This window comes from Corylus avellana, chromosome 8 (assembly GCF_965113065.1).
Source record: "Corylus avellana chromosome 8, dhCorAvel1.hap1.2, whole genome shotgun sequence".
In the NCBI taxonomy this organism is placed as follows: Eukaryota; Viridiplantae; Streptophyta; class Magnoliopsida; order Fagales; family Betulaceae; genus Corylus; species Corylus avellana.
Genome location: NC_142497.1, coordinates 6,472,149 through 6,491,370, shown reverse-complemented (window position 1 = coordinate 6,491,370; position 19,222 = coordinate 6,472,149). Strand labels below are relative to the sequence as shown.

The window sequence follows — 19,222 nt, the reverse complement described above, 5'->3', positions numbered from 1 at the left end:
GCACTAGCTAGGACCAATTGGATGTCTGATCAAACATTCAATTTCAATTGATCAGATATTCGATCAAACCTTCAATTTCAAATGTTTTAAGTTTGATCGATCATTTGATCCTATCATGATCGATCGAACAAATGCACTAGGATCAAACGAATGTTTGAACGAACCTTTACTTTCAATTGTTTCAATTTTGGTCGTCACTTGATCCTATCGCGATAAATCAAACTAATTCACTAGGATCGATCGGATGTTTGATCGAACCTTCAATTTGTATCAAGTTTGATCGATCATTTGATCTTATCACGATCAATCGAACTAATTCACTAGGATCGATCGGATGTTAAATCGAATCTTCAATTTGTGTCAAGTTTGTTGCATGACTACAATAAATTGAAATTAATTTATTTTTTTCATTTTTTTAAATTAATTTTAATTTTAAATTAAGAGAAAATTTAGAATTTTCTAAAAGTTTTGAGGGTATAAAGGACATTTTATCATTTTTAGATATTCAACTGAACCTATAATCTTTACTTTTATTGTTTTTTATTTTTTTATTTTTTACAAGAGCATTAGCGTCCACTACCGTGGACGCTAATGCTCAATTATTAGCGTCCACTTTTGGTGGACGCTGTTGAACTTTTAGTTTGCTAATGCTCAATTATTAGCGTCCACTTTTGGTGGACACTGTTGAACTTTTAGTTTAATTTGTTTTTTTGTGTTTTTTACAAGACCATTAGCGTCCAAGTGGACGCTAATGCTTAATTATTAACGTCCACTATGAGAGTAGATGCTAATGATTATCAACACCGTCCACTTTTGGTTGACGCTGTTGAGCTTTAAGTTTAATTTATTTTTTATTTTTTTATAAGAGCTTTGGTGGACGCTAAATGCTTAATTATTAGCTTCCACTATCAGAGTGGACGCTAATGATGTATCATCAGCGTCGCCTTTTTTGGACGCTGTTGAGCTTTTAGTTTAATTTGTTTTTTATTTTTTTACAAGACTATTAGAGTGGACGCTAATGCTCAATTAGTAGCGTCCACCTGTTGAGCTTTTAGTTTAATTTATTTTTTAATTTTTAATTTTTTTAAAAGAGCTTTAGCGTCCACTTTTGTGGACACTGTTGAACCTTTAGTTTAATTTGTTTTTGTTTTTACAAAACCATTGTGGACGCTAATGCTCAATTATTAGCGTCCACTATGGGAGTGGACGCTAATGATGTATCATCAGCGTCCACTTTTGGTGCACGCTGTTGAGCTTTTAGTTTAATTTATTTTTTATTTTTTAATTTTTTTAGAAGAGCTTTAGCGTCCACCAAAGTGGACGCTAATGCTTAATTATTAGCGTCCACTCCAATGATGCATCATCAGCGTCCACTTTTGGTGGATGCTGTTGAGCTTTTAGTTTAATTTATTTTTTAATTTTTAATTTTTTTATTAGAGCTTTAGCGTCCACCAAAGTGGATGCTAATGCTTAATTATTAGCATCCACTATGAGAGTGGACGCTAATGATGTATCATTAGTGTCCACTTTTGGTGGACATTGTTGAGCTTTTAGTTTAATTTGTTTTTTATTTTTTTATTTTTTTTTATAAGAGCTTTAACATCAACTTTGTGGACGCTAATGCTCCATCATTAGTGTCCACTTTGAAAGTGGACGCTATTGAGGACAATTAATTTTTTTTATTTATATATTTGACTATTAGCGTCCACTAGTGTTAGACACTAGTACTAAACTATCAGCGTCGACTAAGAGTGGACGTTAATAGTTATACTGTCGCCCCTAATAATTTTCTTGCCTCTGGTATAATTTCCGCTAGTATATTAGCGTCGACTTATTAGCATCCACTGTAAAGTGGATGCTAATATATATTTATCTTTTGGGTCAACTATTAGTGTCCACTGCAAGGTGGACGCTAATACTCACCTATTAAGGGCGACTTTCAAAAGTCGACGCTAATAGGTAAGCATTAGCGTCGACTTCATAGTCGCCCCTAATAAGTCGCCCCTGATGAGTAGATTTCTTGTAGTGTAATTAAATGATTAAATTCACTATCATTTATCATGGTATCGAAGTAGAGATTTTGAGTTCAAACAATGTCTGTAATTCACCTCCCATTCCAATAATGGAAGCTTATAAGAGGTCAATCTTTTAGAACTCTAAATAATTTTATTCTTCTCCTATAACTTATTCAGTACTAAGCTAAAAGTAAAAGTGATAAGAAATATGAGCATTGTTAGAATATCAATTAAATAATTAAACTTATATTTTTTTATGAGCTTAAACTTTTTGAACAACAAACGATTTATTTTGGTATTAAAGCAAAGATCTTAATTTATGCAGCATTTGAGTGTGTTAGATTAAAGTACACGATTTTTAAATTTGATGTTCGAATTATCTTCAAACAAGGTTCAAGCAAAACTCTATGGTCTAAACTTTTTCAACTTACCATCTGATCATGTATCAAACATGCTTCAAATGATGCTCTCGATTTTGCAATTTTTAGTTTACCGTTCAGACAATTATTGAACTTGCTTTGAAGAAAGAGTTCAACATTGGAACACAAGTAGTACCGGTCGAACACACATGAATAGAGTGTGAAAACTAAATCTTTTTAAGCTAAAAACTTCATTATTCATATGGCCCCATAACCTCTCTCATCCTAGATTATGTGTAGTCCATACTAACCACCTTAGGCGAAGGTACTAAAGGAGAGAGGTAGAGGTTTCTAAACAACCCAAAAGAGAGGTTGATTTTGATTTTGTGGTAGTGTATGTATATATATATATATATATATATATATGTATACACATATAAGAATTCGTTTCCTGAGTTTCTTAGTTCACATCGGATTGGGTTTTGCTGGGTTTTGAATTGCCAAATTCAGTGACAAAATACATTCATCTGCAATCCCGTCAGCAGTGCATACATACGAGGTGTTGTGTCAAGAGAAGACCTAGAAGATGTGGTTAAGCTTAACCAATCATAATAGAAGACCTATATGATATGGTTAAGTTTAATCAAATCGGAATTCTTTAATTAGAGTTAAAATAGGATTTGATTAAATTTCGTATCCTGCACATGTATCAGTATTCGGATCATAGTTTTCGGCTCAAGAATCAGATTGAGGTGAAACCAGCGGCATTGGAAAGCTAACACAAAATTATAAAAATATTTGTGAAATAAGATTTTCAAAATTCGAAAGTTAGCTATGCCAAAATCGTCTCGCAAGATAAGGAAGAAAATTTAGATAAATCTCATTCCAACTAGAACTAGTTTTTCTTCCCATTTCAACTAGTACTAGGTTTTCTTGTAGTCTATATATAGAGAGCTGTTATGCACGAAATTGTAATGAATTCCACATAAGAATTCCATGTGCTAAGAGAGCATTTAAGCTATTGAGTGTTAGGGTTAGCTTCTCTTAGAGTTAAAGGTTGTGTCTTCATCACAGATCATATACAACCGAAGTCTACCGGAGTTTCGGTAAAGGAGATCAAGTAGAAGAATTGTGCCAAATGTTCTGGAAAGGGCTACCGCGGTAGAAGTCAAGTGGGTCCCTTGTCTTATGCAAGGGAGTGTCAATTGCAAATGTTTTGTAAGTGTGAACTTCTTGTAATCCTTATTATTTTATAGTTGATTGATTTCCTGGGTTTGGCCGCCCCTGAGAGATTTTACATCTTAGAGAGTTCTCTAAATGGTTTTCTCTTCGTAACCAAAATATTTGTGTCTCTGTGATCTATTGTTCTACATATTTTGGTGGTATGATTGTTTAATTTTTAATTCCGCGTATTATTTGCATACACCTATTCAACCCCCTTATTGGTGTCGTTTGGAGTCGTATATAGGTTTTTCAGGTTTCATAGTTCGTCTTTAAGACGATCGGTTGGGTTCATATATAAACATATATACTTAATATTATAATAACGCAACAAATAAATATCAATTAAGAAAACAAACAAAGAAATTGACGAAAATATATTACCAATAATATCAACAAAAAGGCATCATTTGACAAAGTTCATCCCTCAAAAGTCTCAATCTGAGTCTTAGCGAAGCTGAAGGAGATGGGGTATTTTCGGTACTAAAACTCCTAAAATGATCACGTGCCTCACACGTGATCACTGTTCCGTCAGTCAAAGTGGCTTTGACTGACGGAATAGCTGAATTGAAAAAAATAAAAACTTTGGGGATAAATTGTAAAAATTAAAACTTTGGAATTCGAATTGAAAATTGTTACCAATTTTAGGAGATAAAGTGCAATTTTTCCTAATGAAAACAAACATTTCCCGTAAACTTACATACTCGAGGTTGAAGATCCTCCCTTTTGAGCCAAAGATGAACACCAAGCTTCTCAGACAGCTTCGAAGCATAGTCCAATGGTGTCTCCACCGCAACATCATAAACCTTAGATGACAATATCTTCGTCAAGTAACTGGTGGTGCTGTGGGCCCAGTCTCCACCCATCCCAAATGGCAGCGCCGCCATCTTTTCCGGCACAACACTGAGGAAGCCACTCTCATACACCAACGACTCAGACAAGACTTTCATCAGCTGGTGAACATGTGAAGAGGCCGATTCAGGCGACGTCGTATTAAGAGAATCGAGCCCTGAGAGCTTGTGGAAGCAGATCTGCTCCTTTGGGTTTGTCAATGTTGCAGTAATAATGGATGGTTGAATTTTGTTGGAGTACTTCTTCGTCCTGATTGGTGGGAAGGTTGACTGCTCGGGTGTACTGCAAAATAGAGGAGTGGGTGAAGCAATGAAGCAGAGCGCTTCCATTTTTGCAGAGAGAGAGAGGGGGCTGGGTGCTTGCAGACTAGTATAAAAGACCTTCACAAACATTCCTATATATATAGGTCACAAACATTCCTATATATATATATATATAATATTATAAAGTTTATCATGAGTACTAGATAAAATTTAGGTAGGAATACACACTACAAAAAAAAAGGATAGTTTTTGACGTAGCAAACAGTAATCCAACTTTTGTCACGTCAATAATTATTGATGTGGCAAAAGTGCCACATCAAAATTATTTTATTGACGTGTTGAATGTGCCACATCAATATTTAGTGACGTGGCACATTCCACACGTCAAGAAATAGCAACGTGTCAATATTGACACGTTGCTAAATTTAAATTAAATTAAAATTTTAAAAATTATATTTAAATAATTTAATATAGTGACGTGCTAAACTATCACACGTCAATATTTATTGACGTGTGACATGTGAATATTTATTGACGTGTCATTTCGCCACGTTAGTAAATATTGACATGTCATTTTCACACGTCAATATTTATTGACATGTCATTCTTTCACATGTTAAAAAATAATAATAAAAATTACGTATTTAAAATAAAAATTAACGATTAATAAAAATTAATAACAAAATAATTAATGATTAACGATTAATAACAAAAATTTGATAAAAAAAGTTATAATAAAAATTAACGATTAATAACAATTGCACATGCATGCAGATATTTGCATGTCTTTCAACCGATATAAAATAGTGTCAAGTGTTTATAAATATTTAAAAGACACATTAAATTTAATCTAGATTTCCTCCATATCGGTTTGGAGAAAATTCCTGTCCATAACAATTAATAATTAATAACAAAATTTAATTGCTACGTGTATAATGATTATTGTAATTAATTTTATTGTTTCCTCCACATGCATTGATTTTTTACTTCGAATTTATATATATTAAGGCCTTTCACAATATACAAAAACTTCACATGCATTGATTATTTTACTTCAAAATTAATCTTACTTGTTTAATTAGACCTTTCATATATATATATATATATATATATATATAGCTAGGGTACGTATATATGTTAGTTGAAATAATTAGCGAGCTTCGAACCTATCTAGCTAGCTATAGATGTTAAGTATATATATATTATAGGGTAAATATACCTTTCATGGACTATCAAAAAATCAAGTCATATAAGAGGCACCTTTTATTTATTTCTTTTTAAAAATTAAATAGTTAATTAGTAGCTAGCTAGCTAGCTAGCTAGGTTTTATAAAACTTAACTACCAATTAAATAATTAAAACTTATAATACCATATAGATTTTTTTTTTGAAAATAAATATGATGATTATCATTGATAAAATAACTGAGGTGGAGCATAAGCCTCCATCAACAATCAAAAGATAGAGCAATTTGCTCCATTAAAATAATGTCACTAATACAATCTGGAGTTTGATCCCTCCAAATCCTATCACTGCCATTTGTAATAGCCTCCCTTGCAAGTCGATATGCTGCTTCATTAGCTTCATGGTGTATAAACCCACATCTCCACCTTGAGAAATTTTGCAAGACACCCCGCATATCCTCCACAATATGACCAAAAAGGCTCCAATTATTCTTAAATGAATTAATTGCATCCACTACCAATTTGGCATCACCCTCTAGAACTATCTACTGTATTCCCAGGTCTTTGCATAAAATCGCTACATGAAAAGAAGCAAGGGCTTCTCCCGTCGTTGGTTCAAAGCTACCACTTTGTGTCTTGCACATTACAGCAATTACATTTCCTTTTTCTTCTTTGACAACAGCTCCTATCCCCATTCTTCCACCAACTTTGTCAATAGCTACATCCTAGTTGACCTTAAGCCAACCTTGAGTAGGTGCTGACCATTTAACGTTCTCGTTGTTGTTGACGTTCTCGTTTGTAGCAGAAATTATTGGCTTATTCACTTTTTGAAATTCATGAACATATACCTGCGCCTCCTTCATTAGAACATTTGGGTTGATGAAGTTACCTTCATGAACCCATTTGTTTCTCCGCATCCATATCTGACGAGCAAGGTGGATAAAAAGCACATCATCTTCTTTCCCACATCTACCCAATATAAACTCAGCCACAAGCATAAAATCGTTACTTTCAATTGCACATTTTTGGAAAATTGTCTTGCTATAACCCCACACATCCGTAGCTGCTGGGCAACTCCATATTGCATGCATGACTGTCTCTAGTTCCCTTTCGCATATCGGGCAAAATGGCTCATTTACCACTTTTCTTCTAAGCAGGTTGTCTTTTGTTGGGAGCACGTTGTGACATGCTTGCCAAAAGAAATTTTTTCCAGCATTTGATATGGGTAAATGCCATAACGTCTTCCACATTGAGCTCCCCTTCACTTGTTTAGAGCATTCTGGAACTGTTCTCCCTTCCAACTTCATATAGAATTAGTTGTGTTTTAATTACGGTAATTACTATAATTAAAAACTGGACTAATTATGGTAAGTTAACTAAATAATTAACTTACTGTAATTATAGTAGCTTACCATAATTAATTAGCTAGGTTAAAAACATATATAGCTATTTATGGTAATAATTAGGGGAAACTTCAGTAAGCTCCCCCGAACTTTCAGCCGAATTGACAAACACCTCCTGTACTTCAAACTCTCTCACTTTACCTCCTTAAACATTCAATTTCTATCATTTTCTGCCCTCTGTTAGTTTTCACTATTAAACCGACATTTTGTGCCCATTATACCCTTAACCAAAACTACATCGTTTTGGGCTCCAAAACTACACCGTTTTGGGCTTCAAAACTACATCACCACCTAGCCCAAAACGATGTCATTTAGAGCATAATATTTAAGAAAAAAAAAGAAAAAAAGAAAAGAAAAGAAAAGAAAAGCAAAATATTAAAAAAAAAAAGAAAAAAAAAAGGGAAATCGGGTTGGCTGGAGCCACCCCTGGCCGGTCTGGGGGTGGTCGAACCACCCCCATGGCCAAAGGGGTGGTCCGGTGCAACAAGCTGTACCTGAAGAGCTGAGGTGGCAGTTGTTATGCTTTCAAGACATTAGAAGATAGCTGGCAAGGGTTTGAGAAGGCACGTGAGGAATGGAGGAGCTGCAACAACTACTTAGCAGTTAGTTTTGTTATGGTAGTTAGTTTCTATTAAATTAGTTAGCAGCTAAAGCATTGGGCGGGAAGTTGTAGTATAAAGTCTATAGCTCATTCTGTAATTAGTTAGCTTTTGATGGTTGTAAAGTTCATTCTGAACTTGGAGGTAGAGCATCCTTGAAATGTTCATGGAGGGTAAGCAATCCTCAAAATTGCTTGTTCAATAAAGATCCTTCCATTTCTCTCTCTTTTCCATTCTTTTACATTCTTTCCCTCTTGTTAAAAGCTCAATCACAGTGCATTCATCATCAGCACTGTAACAAGTGGTATCAAAGCCCTTTGATCCATTGAGTTTTTTTTTCTTCCTTTTCTCTTCTTTCTTTCTTCATGAAAACGAGGTCTGCAATGGCAGAAGATCAGCAGAATGATCAAATGAGAGAAATTCATATTGCTCTTACCACTTTGGCTGCCAGTATCAGGCAGGAGATGAATGATATGAGGGCTGACATGCGAGTTGAGACAGCCAACGTGTGTAAACAGAAGGGTACAATGCATCAGGGGGAGGAGGATGTTGATGACCCTCGAGTTCTTCCAGCTCAGTGGGGAAGGCAATCAAGATGGGAGTCATCAAGCTTTAGTGGGGGACTTTACACTAAAGGCTTGCGGCTGGAATTTCCTTGTTTTAATGGGGAAGATCCAAATGCTTGGTGTTATAGAGCAGAACAATTTTTTGAGTTTCATGACATTCCTGAAAAGCAGAGGTTAAGCATGTCTGCATTTCACATGGAAGGTAAGGCTTTGTCTTGGTTTCAAGCTTTACATAGTGCTAATAATCTTTCCAATTGGAGTGAGTTCTTGATAGCTATTCAAGTGAGGTTTGGTAGAGGGTCTTATGATGATCCTATGAAGACTCTATCCAAGTTAAAACAAACTGGTTCTTTGGATGACTATAAGACTCAGTTTGAAGGCTTAGCAAATCAAGTCCATAGGTTGATTGATCCCCATAAACTAAGTTGTTTTTTGGGAGGATTAAGGGACAGTATTCGATTGCCTACTAGAATGTTTAACCCTAACACATTGAATGATGCCTATTCTTTGGCAAAGATTCAGGAGGAGTGTCTTGCAAATAACATCAAATCTGGTAAGTCAATGTGGTGGTAAGTCAAGGTGTTGGGGGTGAAAACAACTTTGCTTTTATGAGATATGGGAATCCTTATGGTAATAGAATGCAATTTTCTCAAACTAGACAATATCAAGGAGGAGTTGGAGGGAATGACCAGCAGAAAGGTTCTACTCAGGAGAATACTAAGGCTTTTGTACTTGTTCAAAAAATTTCTCCTGCTCAGATAGATGAGAGGAGGAAGAAGGGGTTGTGTTATTCATGTGATGCCAAGTGGAGTATAGGTCATGTTTGTGCTGTCGCTAAATTGTTTCTTATTGAGGAGGTTGAGGAGGATTCCATCACAGTTGAAGAAATAGTGGAAAAAGATGAGGAAGATCCTGGAAAATTTTTTATGGACCAGGAACCAGAAATCTCACTAAATGCTATCAAAGGAACCTCTAATCCAAAAACTATGAGAATTGTAGGAATTATAAAGGGTCAGCAGGTTATAATTCTCATTGATTTGGGCAGCACTCATAAATTTGTAGATGAGCAGGTGGCCAAAATGGTTGGGATAACAAGCACAAATAAGGATGTGATTAAAGTGAGAATAGCTAATGGTCAACAAATTAGTAGTCCGGGGAAGTGTGAAGATCTTTCTGTTAAGGTGCAGGGGAATGTTTTTCAGGTGGATTTGTACATTTTGCCATTAGCTGGTTGTGATGTCACTCTGGGGATTCAATGGTTGAGGTTGTTGGGTCCAATTCTATGGAACTTTGATGACCTTACCATGGTTTTTCAGTGGGGTGCTAAGAGATGTAGTTTAAAGGGATTACAGAAGGGTCCTAACTTGAATTTGGAAGATGAAATCTCATTTAGGTGGTTGAAAAAAGGGAATAAGGGGGGTGCTTTTACAGTTGGTGGAGATAGAGGATCACTCAAAAGAAGGACACAGTGTAGCTGCTCTGGAGGTGGTTCAAAACTCTGGTTTGTGGGATGATATTCTGGAGGAGTTTTAGGATATTTTTCAAGTACCTATTGAATTACCACCAAAAAGAGCTCATGACCATGCAATTAACTTGTAAGAAGGGGTGCAGCCTATTTCTGTCAGGCCATACAGGTACCCATTTTATCAGAAAACAGAAATAGAGAAGATTGTCAAGAACTTGTTGAAGTCTGGGGTAATTCGACACAGCAACAACCCTTTTTCTTCTCCAATGATCCTAGTTAGAAAAAATGATGCAACTTGGAGGATGTGCATGGACTACAGGGCTCTCAACAAGGTGACAATTAAAGATTGTTTTATAATTCCTGTTGTAGATGAACTGTTGGATGAATTGTGGGGAGCTACTGTGTTTTCTAAATTAGATTTGATTTCTGGTTATCATCAGATAAGGGTGGTTGAAAAAGATATTCATAAGATTGCCTTTAGAACTCATGAAGGTCATTATGAATTCTTGGTTATGCCATTTGGTTTAACAAATGCACCTTCTACCTTTCAAAGCCTAATGAACCATATTTTTCAACCTTACCTTAGGAAGTTTATCTTAGTATTCTTTGATGACATTCTTATCTTTAGTAAGGATGAAAACAGCCACAAAACACATTTGCAATTGACCTTAGCAGTCTTGAGGAGTCATAAGTTATTTGCTAAGGAGTCAAAATGTAAATTTTGCTGTAAAGAGGTGGATTACTTGGGACATATTATTTCTGAAAATGGGGTAAGGGCTAATCCAGGAAAAATCCAAGTCATGGTTGAGTGGCCTTTTCCAACCAACATCAAAGCTTTGAGAGGTAACTTGGGAATGACTGGATACTAATGTGGTATTTTTGTGACCAAAAATATCAATTATAAAATTAACCACTTGCAATAGGACGAATCCCGTAGGATAGGGCTATATTGAGGGTGTCGAACCTCAAGGACTGCAGGGGTTTTATTATCAAAATTCGAAAGATTAAAATTAACTTAATTACAAAGAGAATTGATTTGATTTTCTTTAAAACTTAAAGTGCATGAAAATAAAAGAGATTTAAAATAAGAGAGAGTGTAGGGTATTGACTTCACCTTTATCCGCACAACAATGGTTAATCATAATTAATCACAAAAATTCATTATATGCATGTTATAAATAAACAAGCAACTACCTTATTAAAGAATAAGCATAATCTATCTTCGGTTGGCACGGATCGTCCACCCAACCACTAAGATGCGGTACGACCCGTCTTCCCTAGGTATAAATTATCAAATTCTTTAACAGGATACATACAATCAAGGAATAAGTGTAACCCATCTTCGGTTGGCACAGACTGTCTACCTAAATTACACTAAACTAGGGTGTAGTACAATCCGTCTTCCCTAGGCATTGCCTATCAAATCCTATTGATCATTGTCAATTAAACCCATTGTATAACCATCATCCTCGTGATTACAGAAAAAAAGAATGATTTGAGATCAATAAAAGTAAAATACTTTTTAAGACAAAGAAGAATTTCACTAATATTGATTTTGGAATTTAAGAACAATTGCATTTAATAATTAAGAACATAATCAAAAAGTAGCAATTCTCATAGTTATACAATCAACATGCATAAATTAAAAATCTAGAAATTAAATACAATCAAATCATTGTGCTTGGATAGGATTACATCAACACCCCACGAAGGGGTTTAGCCGCTCATGATCTTCTAAGCTCCAAAGACAATTTCCTGATTTCTAGCTCAAGGAAGAGTTGTCTTTTTTCTCCATGCTTAGAGGCCTATTTATAGGGCTTAGGAGAGTCCTAGAAGCCCTAGTAATCCTATAAATTTTGGAGATTTAAGTCCAAGTCCAATTGGGATAAAGAAAACCTAAGTCCAAATCGGAATAGGATTCACCCAGAATTGCATTCCTATCTTACGGGGCAATTTTGGCATTGCGGCGCTCCGAATTAGGAAAATACTATTTCACAATGATTTGTAAAAATTTGAGTTACTTTTCCAATACCGCTTGAATCACCTCAATCTAATATTTGAGTTGAAAGTTATAACCAAAATACCGAGATGTATGCAGAATCCAAATTTGAATCCAATCCGATTTTGACTCCAATTTGAGAAATTCCGAATTAATCATTTTTTTTTATTTGATTAAACTTAATCAAAACATATAGGTCCTCTATTATGATTGGCTAAGCTTAATCATATCTTCTAGGTCTTCTCAAAGTGTGCTTTTAAGCCCCAAATCAATGGAATTAATTGCATCTTTATTTATAACCTGAAAACAATAAAAACAAAACAAAATCAAACAAACAACAACGCTAAGGAATTAACATATGCAAATTAAGGGGTTTGAATGTGCAACATTTGGCGCTTATCACACCCCCAAACTTACATATTGCTAGTCCCTTAGCAATACAAAGCTAAAAATTAAATGAAAAACTGAAAACAAAAAAGATAAATCCATTTTTCGTGGGATGTATGATTGCATTTAGCATATGCAACAAGCCTTTTAAACCCCTAGGAATTTCCTAGTGGATGAGTGAAGTCATATGAGGGTTTTCCAGGAATGATACCCACAAACATTGTGCAAGAGTTCATGTTATCCAAAGCTTGAGGTATCACTTAAAACCATGATTTTTCATTCATTAGCAAGCTTAAAAAGATAAACTTCATCTTCACAATGAATTGGAATTTTAAAATTTAATTACTTACAAAAGACATGCTAAGGTATCACAAGTTCGAACAATGTAAGGTGAACTAGCACATAAATATGAAGTTTCCAAGTATTTCCAATGTGCAATGTCTCCATATCTCAAAGTTCACTGAAATCCCTATTAGAAAGAACAACAATGACATTTTTTATTTTATTTTTTTTCGTTAGGTTGTGCAATGTTTGGCTCTCTTAAGCTTTCTAATTAACCCATGTAACAAGTGTTAAGTCAATGACTCCCAAACTATATGGTTTTAGGGCATTAGGTGTAGAGACACCCCTAGGACTTACTAACTCGAGTCAAAAAGGCTACGAAACCAAACTAACCATGACATCAATCAAATCAAAATTTTTCACCTTTTGACATGAACACTCAATGCTTTGAGGCAAGAGACCCAGTTACTTAGTGAAAAGCTTATCAATGATTTTATTTTTATTTTTATTTTTTTTATTTTCTCACATATGTATATGCCAAAGTATCCATCTAATAAATCATCCAGTTTCACCCAAGATATAGAAACACACACATCAGACTTCATGTCATACCACACAAATTATGTGCTAATGTGCTTGTGTAAGATTAGATCAAACATGTGAATTCTCAACTGTCCTAAGCAAGTAACCAAACTGAAAAACTCAATTATCAGATCATGTGTTCAAAATTTTAAGCTCACCAATGAAATCAAATCACAATTTTTTAAGATCAACCAAAATTTTAAGACAAACATGAACATGCATATATATTTTTTTTCCTTTTGATTTTTCACAAATAAAAATAAAATAAAACTGGGACAAAGTTTGTGTACGGTGTCCCTCATACCCCCAAACTTAAATTACACATTGTCCTCAATGTGTGTATAATATGGAAAGAATTTACCTGGGAGATGGACGAACTGTTTGAAATAGCATGGCTCATTGCACACCCCCAAACTTGAATTGAAGCACACTTGTCCTAAAAAAAATGTGATACTCCAACCAAATACCAATCAAATGCACAGATTGTTGTAAAAATATAATCAAAGAATGAAACAACAATGGATAAAAGAAACGTGGATGGAGATCATGTACCCTAGTAGAGTGAGGTTCAAGGGCACAGGGCCTGCACTCGATCCTATGAAACTGACTCATTTAGTCAAAATATATGGAATTCGCCAAGTCAACGGAATCCACATCCTTGATGCGCGCAGTGTTCTCTGACCCTTAAGTTTAAATTTGAAGTACCAATCTTTTCTTCTCTTGGACCAAAGATAATAAATTTTACCCACAAATAGGTAATTCCAAATGTCAGCATATCGAGGTAGATCCCTTTCAGTATTCCCAAACAATTTCTCATCCTAAAAGGAATCATGAATTATAATAAAATTGGGAGAATACTTAGGAAGTCTTTCAACCTCGATGGTCTCGTTTTGCTCATCTAACAACCCTAACAGACTACCCTCCTAGCCTCTTGGTAAGTCATACAAAATAATGATCGGAATAATGTCATCTGTCCCTAAAAATGAAGATTTCAGATTACCTGGAACAGGGGCTTGAGGCTCATATGGCATCTCGGGAATAGGAGGTGATGGTGAAGAAGCCTTAGTGCTCGCTTCCTTGCTTTTTTCCCGATATAGATCTTGTGGGACCTCAATTTGCTCCTCCTTCCTTTCTTCCACGTGGTTTTCGACCACCTCTCATCTCCTCAATGTGGTGATAGCTTGCTCATGATAAGAAGTACTCTCACCCTCCATGTAGGGTCCATCAGGATTGGCCACCGGCTGACTTTGAAGCTCTTCTTCCTCTCTATTAAGGTGGTTGATGATTTGTTTGAGGTGAGCTTCTATCTTGGCATTGGATTTGTTAAAATTCTTCTGAGGAGATGGCTCAGCCTGGTGTTATTGTGTAGGCCAGTAGATGGGAGATGGCTCCTCTTGGTATTGTTGTTGTGGAGGCCAATAGATGGGAGATGGTTCCTCTTTGTAGGCTTCTATCTTGGCAATGGATTGAGAGTTCACCATCTCCTGAACAGCCTGACTCACCTCGCTCATAAGTTTCGACATCTTTTCTAAAAAAATTTCCTGAGAAGCTAACATTTTTTCTTGACAGTCAGGACCCATCGGAGGAGGTGGTTTGGTTTGGTATTTCTGCAGTGGAGTTGCTTGATATTGAGGGGAATATGATTGATCATTGAACTACGGATTTGGTTGATGGTACAGTTCATGAAATTGTGAAGCATAATTTTCAGGAGCTTGAGCTTGCTACGAGAGATTAGACTGGTTGCTCCATACCGGGTTATAGGGATCAGAATAAAGGTCATTCCCCGGTCTAGAGAACTGTATGTTCATATGCTCATAAGAATAATTAGAAAATTGTCCTGCTGTAGGACAATCTCTAACATGATGATAAGGATTATAGCAATATGAACATGGTCCATGGGGTGTTGGAATGCCTCCCCACATGAACTAACTAATAGAATCAACATAAAATAACAACAGAAAAATAAAAATAAAAACTTACAAACGGCCCTTAAGTGCGCTGGAAATTTGGATGCTGACTGCTGCTAATGCGCTCGATCGCACGGCAGAGTATGCTCGATCGCAGTCACCGAGAGGGCAGCTTTGGACCTATTTGCAAATTCTAAAAAAAATAAAAACAAAACATAAAACAGAATGAAAGTTAGCAACAGAAAAATAAAAATTAAGCTAAAATTAATCTTTAAAATTTGATAATGAAACCGTTAAGCAGTCCCCGACAACGGCGCCAAATATTGATGTGGTATTTTTGTGACAAAAAATATCAATTATAAAAATAACCACTCGCAATAGGACGAATCCCGTAGGATAGAACTATATTGAGGGTGTCGAACTTCAAGGACTGTAGGGGTTTTATTATCAAAATTCGAAATATTAAAATTAACTTAATTAAAAAGAGAATTGAATTGGTTTTCTTTAAAATTTAAAGTGCATGAAAATAAAAGAGATTTAAAATAAGAGAGAGTGTAGGGTATTAACTTCACCTCTATTCGCACAACAATGGATAATCATAATTAATCACAGAAATTCATTCTATGCATGTTATAAATAAACAAGAAACTACCTTATTAAAGAATAAGCATAATCTATCTTCGGTTGGCACGGATCGTTCACCTAACCACTAAGATGCGGTACGACCCATCTTCCCTAGGTATAAATTATCAAATTCTTTAACAGGATAAATACAATCAATGAATAAGTGTAACCCATCTTCGGTTGGCACAGATTGTTTACCTAAATTACACTAAACTAGGGTGTAGTACAATCCGTCTTCCCTAGGCATGGCCTATCAAATCCTATTGATCATATGTCAATTATACCCATTGTATTACCATCATCCTCGTGATCACAGAAAACAAGAATGATTTGAGATCAATAAAAGTAAAATACTTTCTAAGACAAGAGAAGAATTTCACTAATATTGATTTTGGAATTTGAGAACAATTGCATTTAATAATTAAGAACAAAATCAAAAGGTAGCAATTCTCACAGTTATACAATCAACATGCATAAATTAAAAACTAGAAATTAAATACAATCAAACCATTGTGCTTGGATAGGGTTACATCAACACCCCACGAAGGGGTTTAGCCACTCATGATCTTCTAACCTCCAAAGACAATTTTCTGATTTCTAGCTCTACGAAGAGTTGTCTTTTTTCTCAATGCTTAGAGGCCTATTTATAGGGCTTAGGAGAGTCCTAGAAGTCCTAGTAATCCTATAAATTTTGGAGATTTAAGTCCAAGTCCAATTAGGATTAAGAAAACCTAAGTCCAAATCGCAATAGGATTCGCCCAGAATTGCGTTCCTATCTTGTGGGGCAATTTTGGCATTGCGGTGCTCCGAATTAGGAAAATGCTATTTCACAATGATTTGTAGCAATTTGAGTTAGCTTTCCAATGCCGCTTGAATCACCTAAATCTGATAAAGTTATGACCAAAATACCGAGATGCATGCAGAATCCAAATTTGAATCCAATCCGATTTTGACTCTAATTTGAGAAATTCCGAATTAATCATTTTCTTTATTTGATTAAACTTAACCAAAACATATAGGTCCTCTGTTATGATTGGCTAAGCTTAATCATATCTTCTAAGTCTTCTCACAGTGTGCTTTTCAGCCCCAAATCAATGGAATTAATTGCATATTTATTTATAACATTAAAACAATAAAAACAAAACAAAATCAAACAAACAACAACGCTAAGGAATTAACATATGCAAATTAAGGGGCTTGAATCTGCAACATTTGACGCTTATCAGATACTACATGAAGTTTATAAAAGGCTATGGTTCAATTGTTGCTCCCTTAACAGTTATGTTGAAAAAAAATGCATTCCATTGGGATGTTGCTGGCAAGGAAGCTTTTCTGAATCTCAAGGCTGTAGTGACTGAAGCTCATGTTTTGGCTTTACCTAATTTTGCACATCCCTTTGTAATTGAATGTGATGCAAGTGGTTTGGGTATATGAGCAGTCTTGATGCAGATTGGTAGACCTATTGCTTACTTGAGTAAGGCCTTGAAAGGGAGAGCTCTTCTCATGTCTGCAAATGAGAAAGTGTTGTTTGCTTTAGTGACTGCTATTCAGAAGTGGAGGCTATATCTGTTAGGCCAAAGTTTTGTGGTCAAAACTTACCAACAAAGCTTGAAATTCTTATTAGAATAGAAGGTGGGTACACCCTTTCAGCAAAAATGGATCACCAAACTGCTTGGTTATGATTTTATAGTAGAGTATAAAAAAGGAGTAGAGAATCGAGTAGCTGATGCATTTTCTAGAAGGGAAGGTTGGGTAGAAGAGGTGGCTCTTTCTCTGTTATCTATTCCAACACCTGATTGGATTGATAAGCTTAATGAGCAATACCTAGAGGATGAGGAGTTGAAGTCTTTGTTTGCAAGGTGGAAGAGCAATTCCTTAAATTCATCCAAGTATGCTGTCAATGATGGCCTTTTGTTCTATAAGAATAGGCTGTATTTGGGAAGTTGTCAAACCATTAAGAAGCAAGTGTTGGCTTTTGTCCATAGTGATCCTGTGGCAGATCATTCAGGTTATGAAAGATCCATGTAGAGGGCAAAGAGGGTTTTTTTTTTTTTTTTCAAACTTATCTATGGATTTTGTGGAAGGGTTACCCTTTTCCAATGGACATTCAGTGATCTTAGTGGTGGTGGACCGGTTATCTAAGTATAGCCATTTCATTTCTTTGGCTCATCCATATACTGCATCTAAGGCTGCTCAGCTTTTTGTAGCTCACATCATCAAGTTACATGGTATGCTCACATCTATTGTCTCTGATCGTGACCCTACATTTACTAGTGTCTTTTGGAGAAAGCTATTTAGGTTACAAGGATCCTCACTTAAGATGAGCACTAGCTACCATCCACAAAAGATGGCCAGACTGAAATGGTTAACAAGAGTTTAGAAAATTATTTGAGGTGTTTTGCTCAAGATAGGCCTAAGTAGTGGCTATCTTGGCTGCCTTGGGCTGAATACTGGTATAACACCAGTTGGCATGGATCTATCAAAATGACTCCTTTTGAGGTTGTCTATGGCAGATTACCTCCTTGGTTGTTGACCTATGTACCAGGTACTACTAAAGTGGCTGTTGTGGATGAAGTTTTAAGATCTAGAGAAGAGATTCTAGCACTCTTACAGCATAACCTGCAGCATGCTCAGCATATGATGAAAAAATATGCTGACTTAAGGAGGTCTAAGCGAACATTAGAGGTGGGGTAGTAGGTTTTTCTCAGGCTGCAACCCTATAGACAGGGCTCTATGGTGGTTAGGAGAGCTTTGAAATTAGCTCCACGGTTTTATGAACCCTTTACAGTGATCAGGAAGATAGGTGAGGTAGCTTATGAGCTGGATTTACCAGCTATTACCAGGATTCATCTTGTGTTCCACATCTCTCAACTAAAGGCCAAGATAGGAAGAAGCAGTATTGCACTTCCCACTTTGCCGCCTGTGGACTTCAATGGGATTATTCAGCCTGAACCTGAGGCAGTTTTGGATAGGAGGGTTAGAGCTCAAGCTAATCATGCAGTCACTGACTTGTTGATTAGGTGGGCAGGACAATCTGTTGAGGATGCTACGTGGGAAAAGTTTCAAGCATTGAAGAAGGCCTTTTCCACACCTTGTGGGCAAGGTGTTTTAAAATAGGGAGTAGTGCAACAGGCTATACCTGAAGAGCTGAGGTGGCAGTTGTTATGCTTTCAAGACATTAGAAGACAGCTGGCAAGGGTTTGAGAAGGCACGTGGGGAATGGAGGAGCTGCAACAACTACTTAGCAGTTAGTTTTGTTATGGTAGTTAGTTTCTATTAAGTCTATTAGCAACTAAGGCATTGGGCAGGAAGTTGTAGTATAAAGTCTATAGCTCATTATGTAATTAGTTAGCTTTTGATGGTTGTAAAGTTCATTCTGAACTTGGAGGTAGAGCATCCTTGAAATGTTCATGGAGGTTAAGCAATCCTCGAAATTGCTTGTTCAATAAAGATCCTTCCATTTCTCTCTCTTTTCCATTCTTTTACATTTTTTCCCTCTTGTTAAAAGCTCAATC

At 35.8% G+C, this 19,222-nt stretch overlaps 2 protein-coding genes across 2 annotated transcripts; one reads left to right on the top strand and one right to left on the bottom strand.

The window, feature by feature from the left end:
- Positions 1-6,618: 6,618 nt before the first annotated feature.
- LOC132177903 (uncharacterized) lies at positions 6,619-7,200 on the bottom strand. Its single transcript, XM_059590381.2, has one exon. The coding sequence runs from the start codon at positions 7,198-7,200 to the stop codon at positions 6,619-6,621; it is 582 nt and encodes a 193-aa protein (XP_059446364.2).
- Positions 7,201-8,278: 1,078 nt separating this feature from the next.
- LOC148584033 (uncharacterized) lies at positions 8,279-18,824 on the top strand. Its single transcript, XM_088518713.1, has 9 exons — positions 8,279-9,014; positions 9,099-9,160; positions 9,220-9,962; positions 10,087-10,769; positions 17,146-17,286; positions 17,398-17,715; positions 17,819-17,935; positions 18,253-18,397; positions 18,503-18,824. Exons 1-9 carry the CDS (start codon positions 8,279-8,281, stop codon positions 18,822-18,824), a joined length of 3,267 nt encoding a protein of 1,088 aa, XP_088374839.1.
- Positions 18,825-19,222: the final 398 nt, after the last annotated feature.

Coding starts and splice junctions, on each gene's coding strand:
- LOC132177903 (XM_059590381.2), bottom strand. CDS start 7,200: ATGAAGTTGGAAGGGAGAACAGTTCCAGAATGCTCTAAACAAGTGAAG.
- LOC148584033 (XM_088518713.1), top strand. CDS start 8,279: ATGGCAGAAGATCAGCAGAATGATCAAATGAGAGAAATTCATATTGCT. Junction 9,015..9,098: donor TGCAAATAACATCAAATCTG/GTAAGTCAATGT, acceptor TTATGGTAATAG/AATGCAATTTTCTCAAACTA. Junction 9,963..10,086: donor GGAGGTGGTTCAAAACTCTG/GTTTGTGGGATG, acceptor TATTTCTGTCAG/GCCATACAGGTACCCATTTT.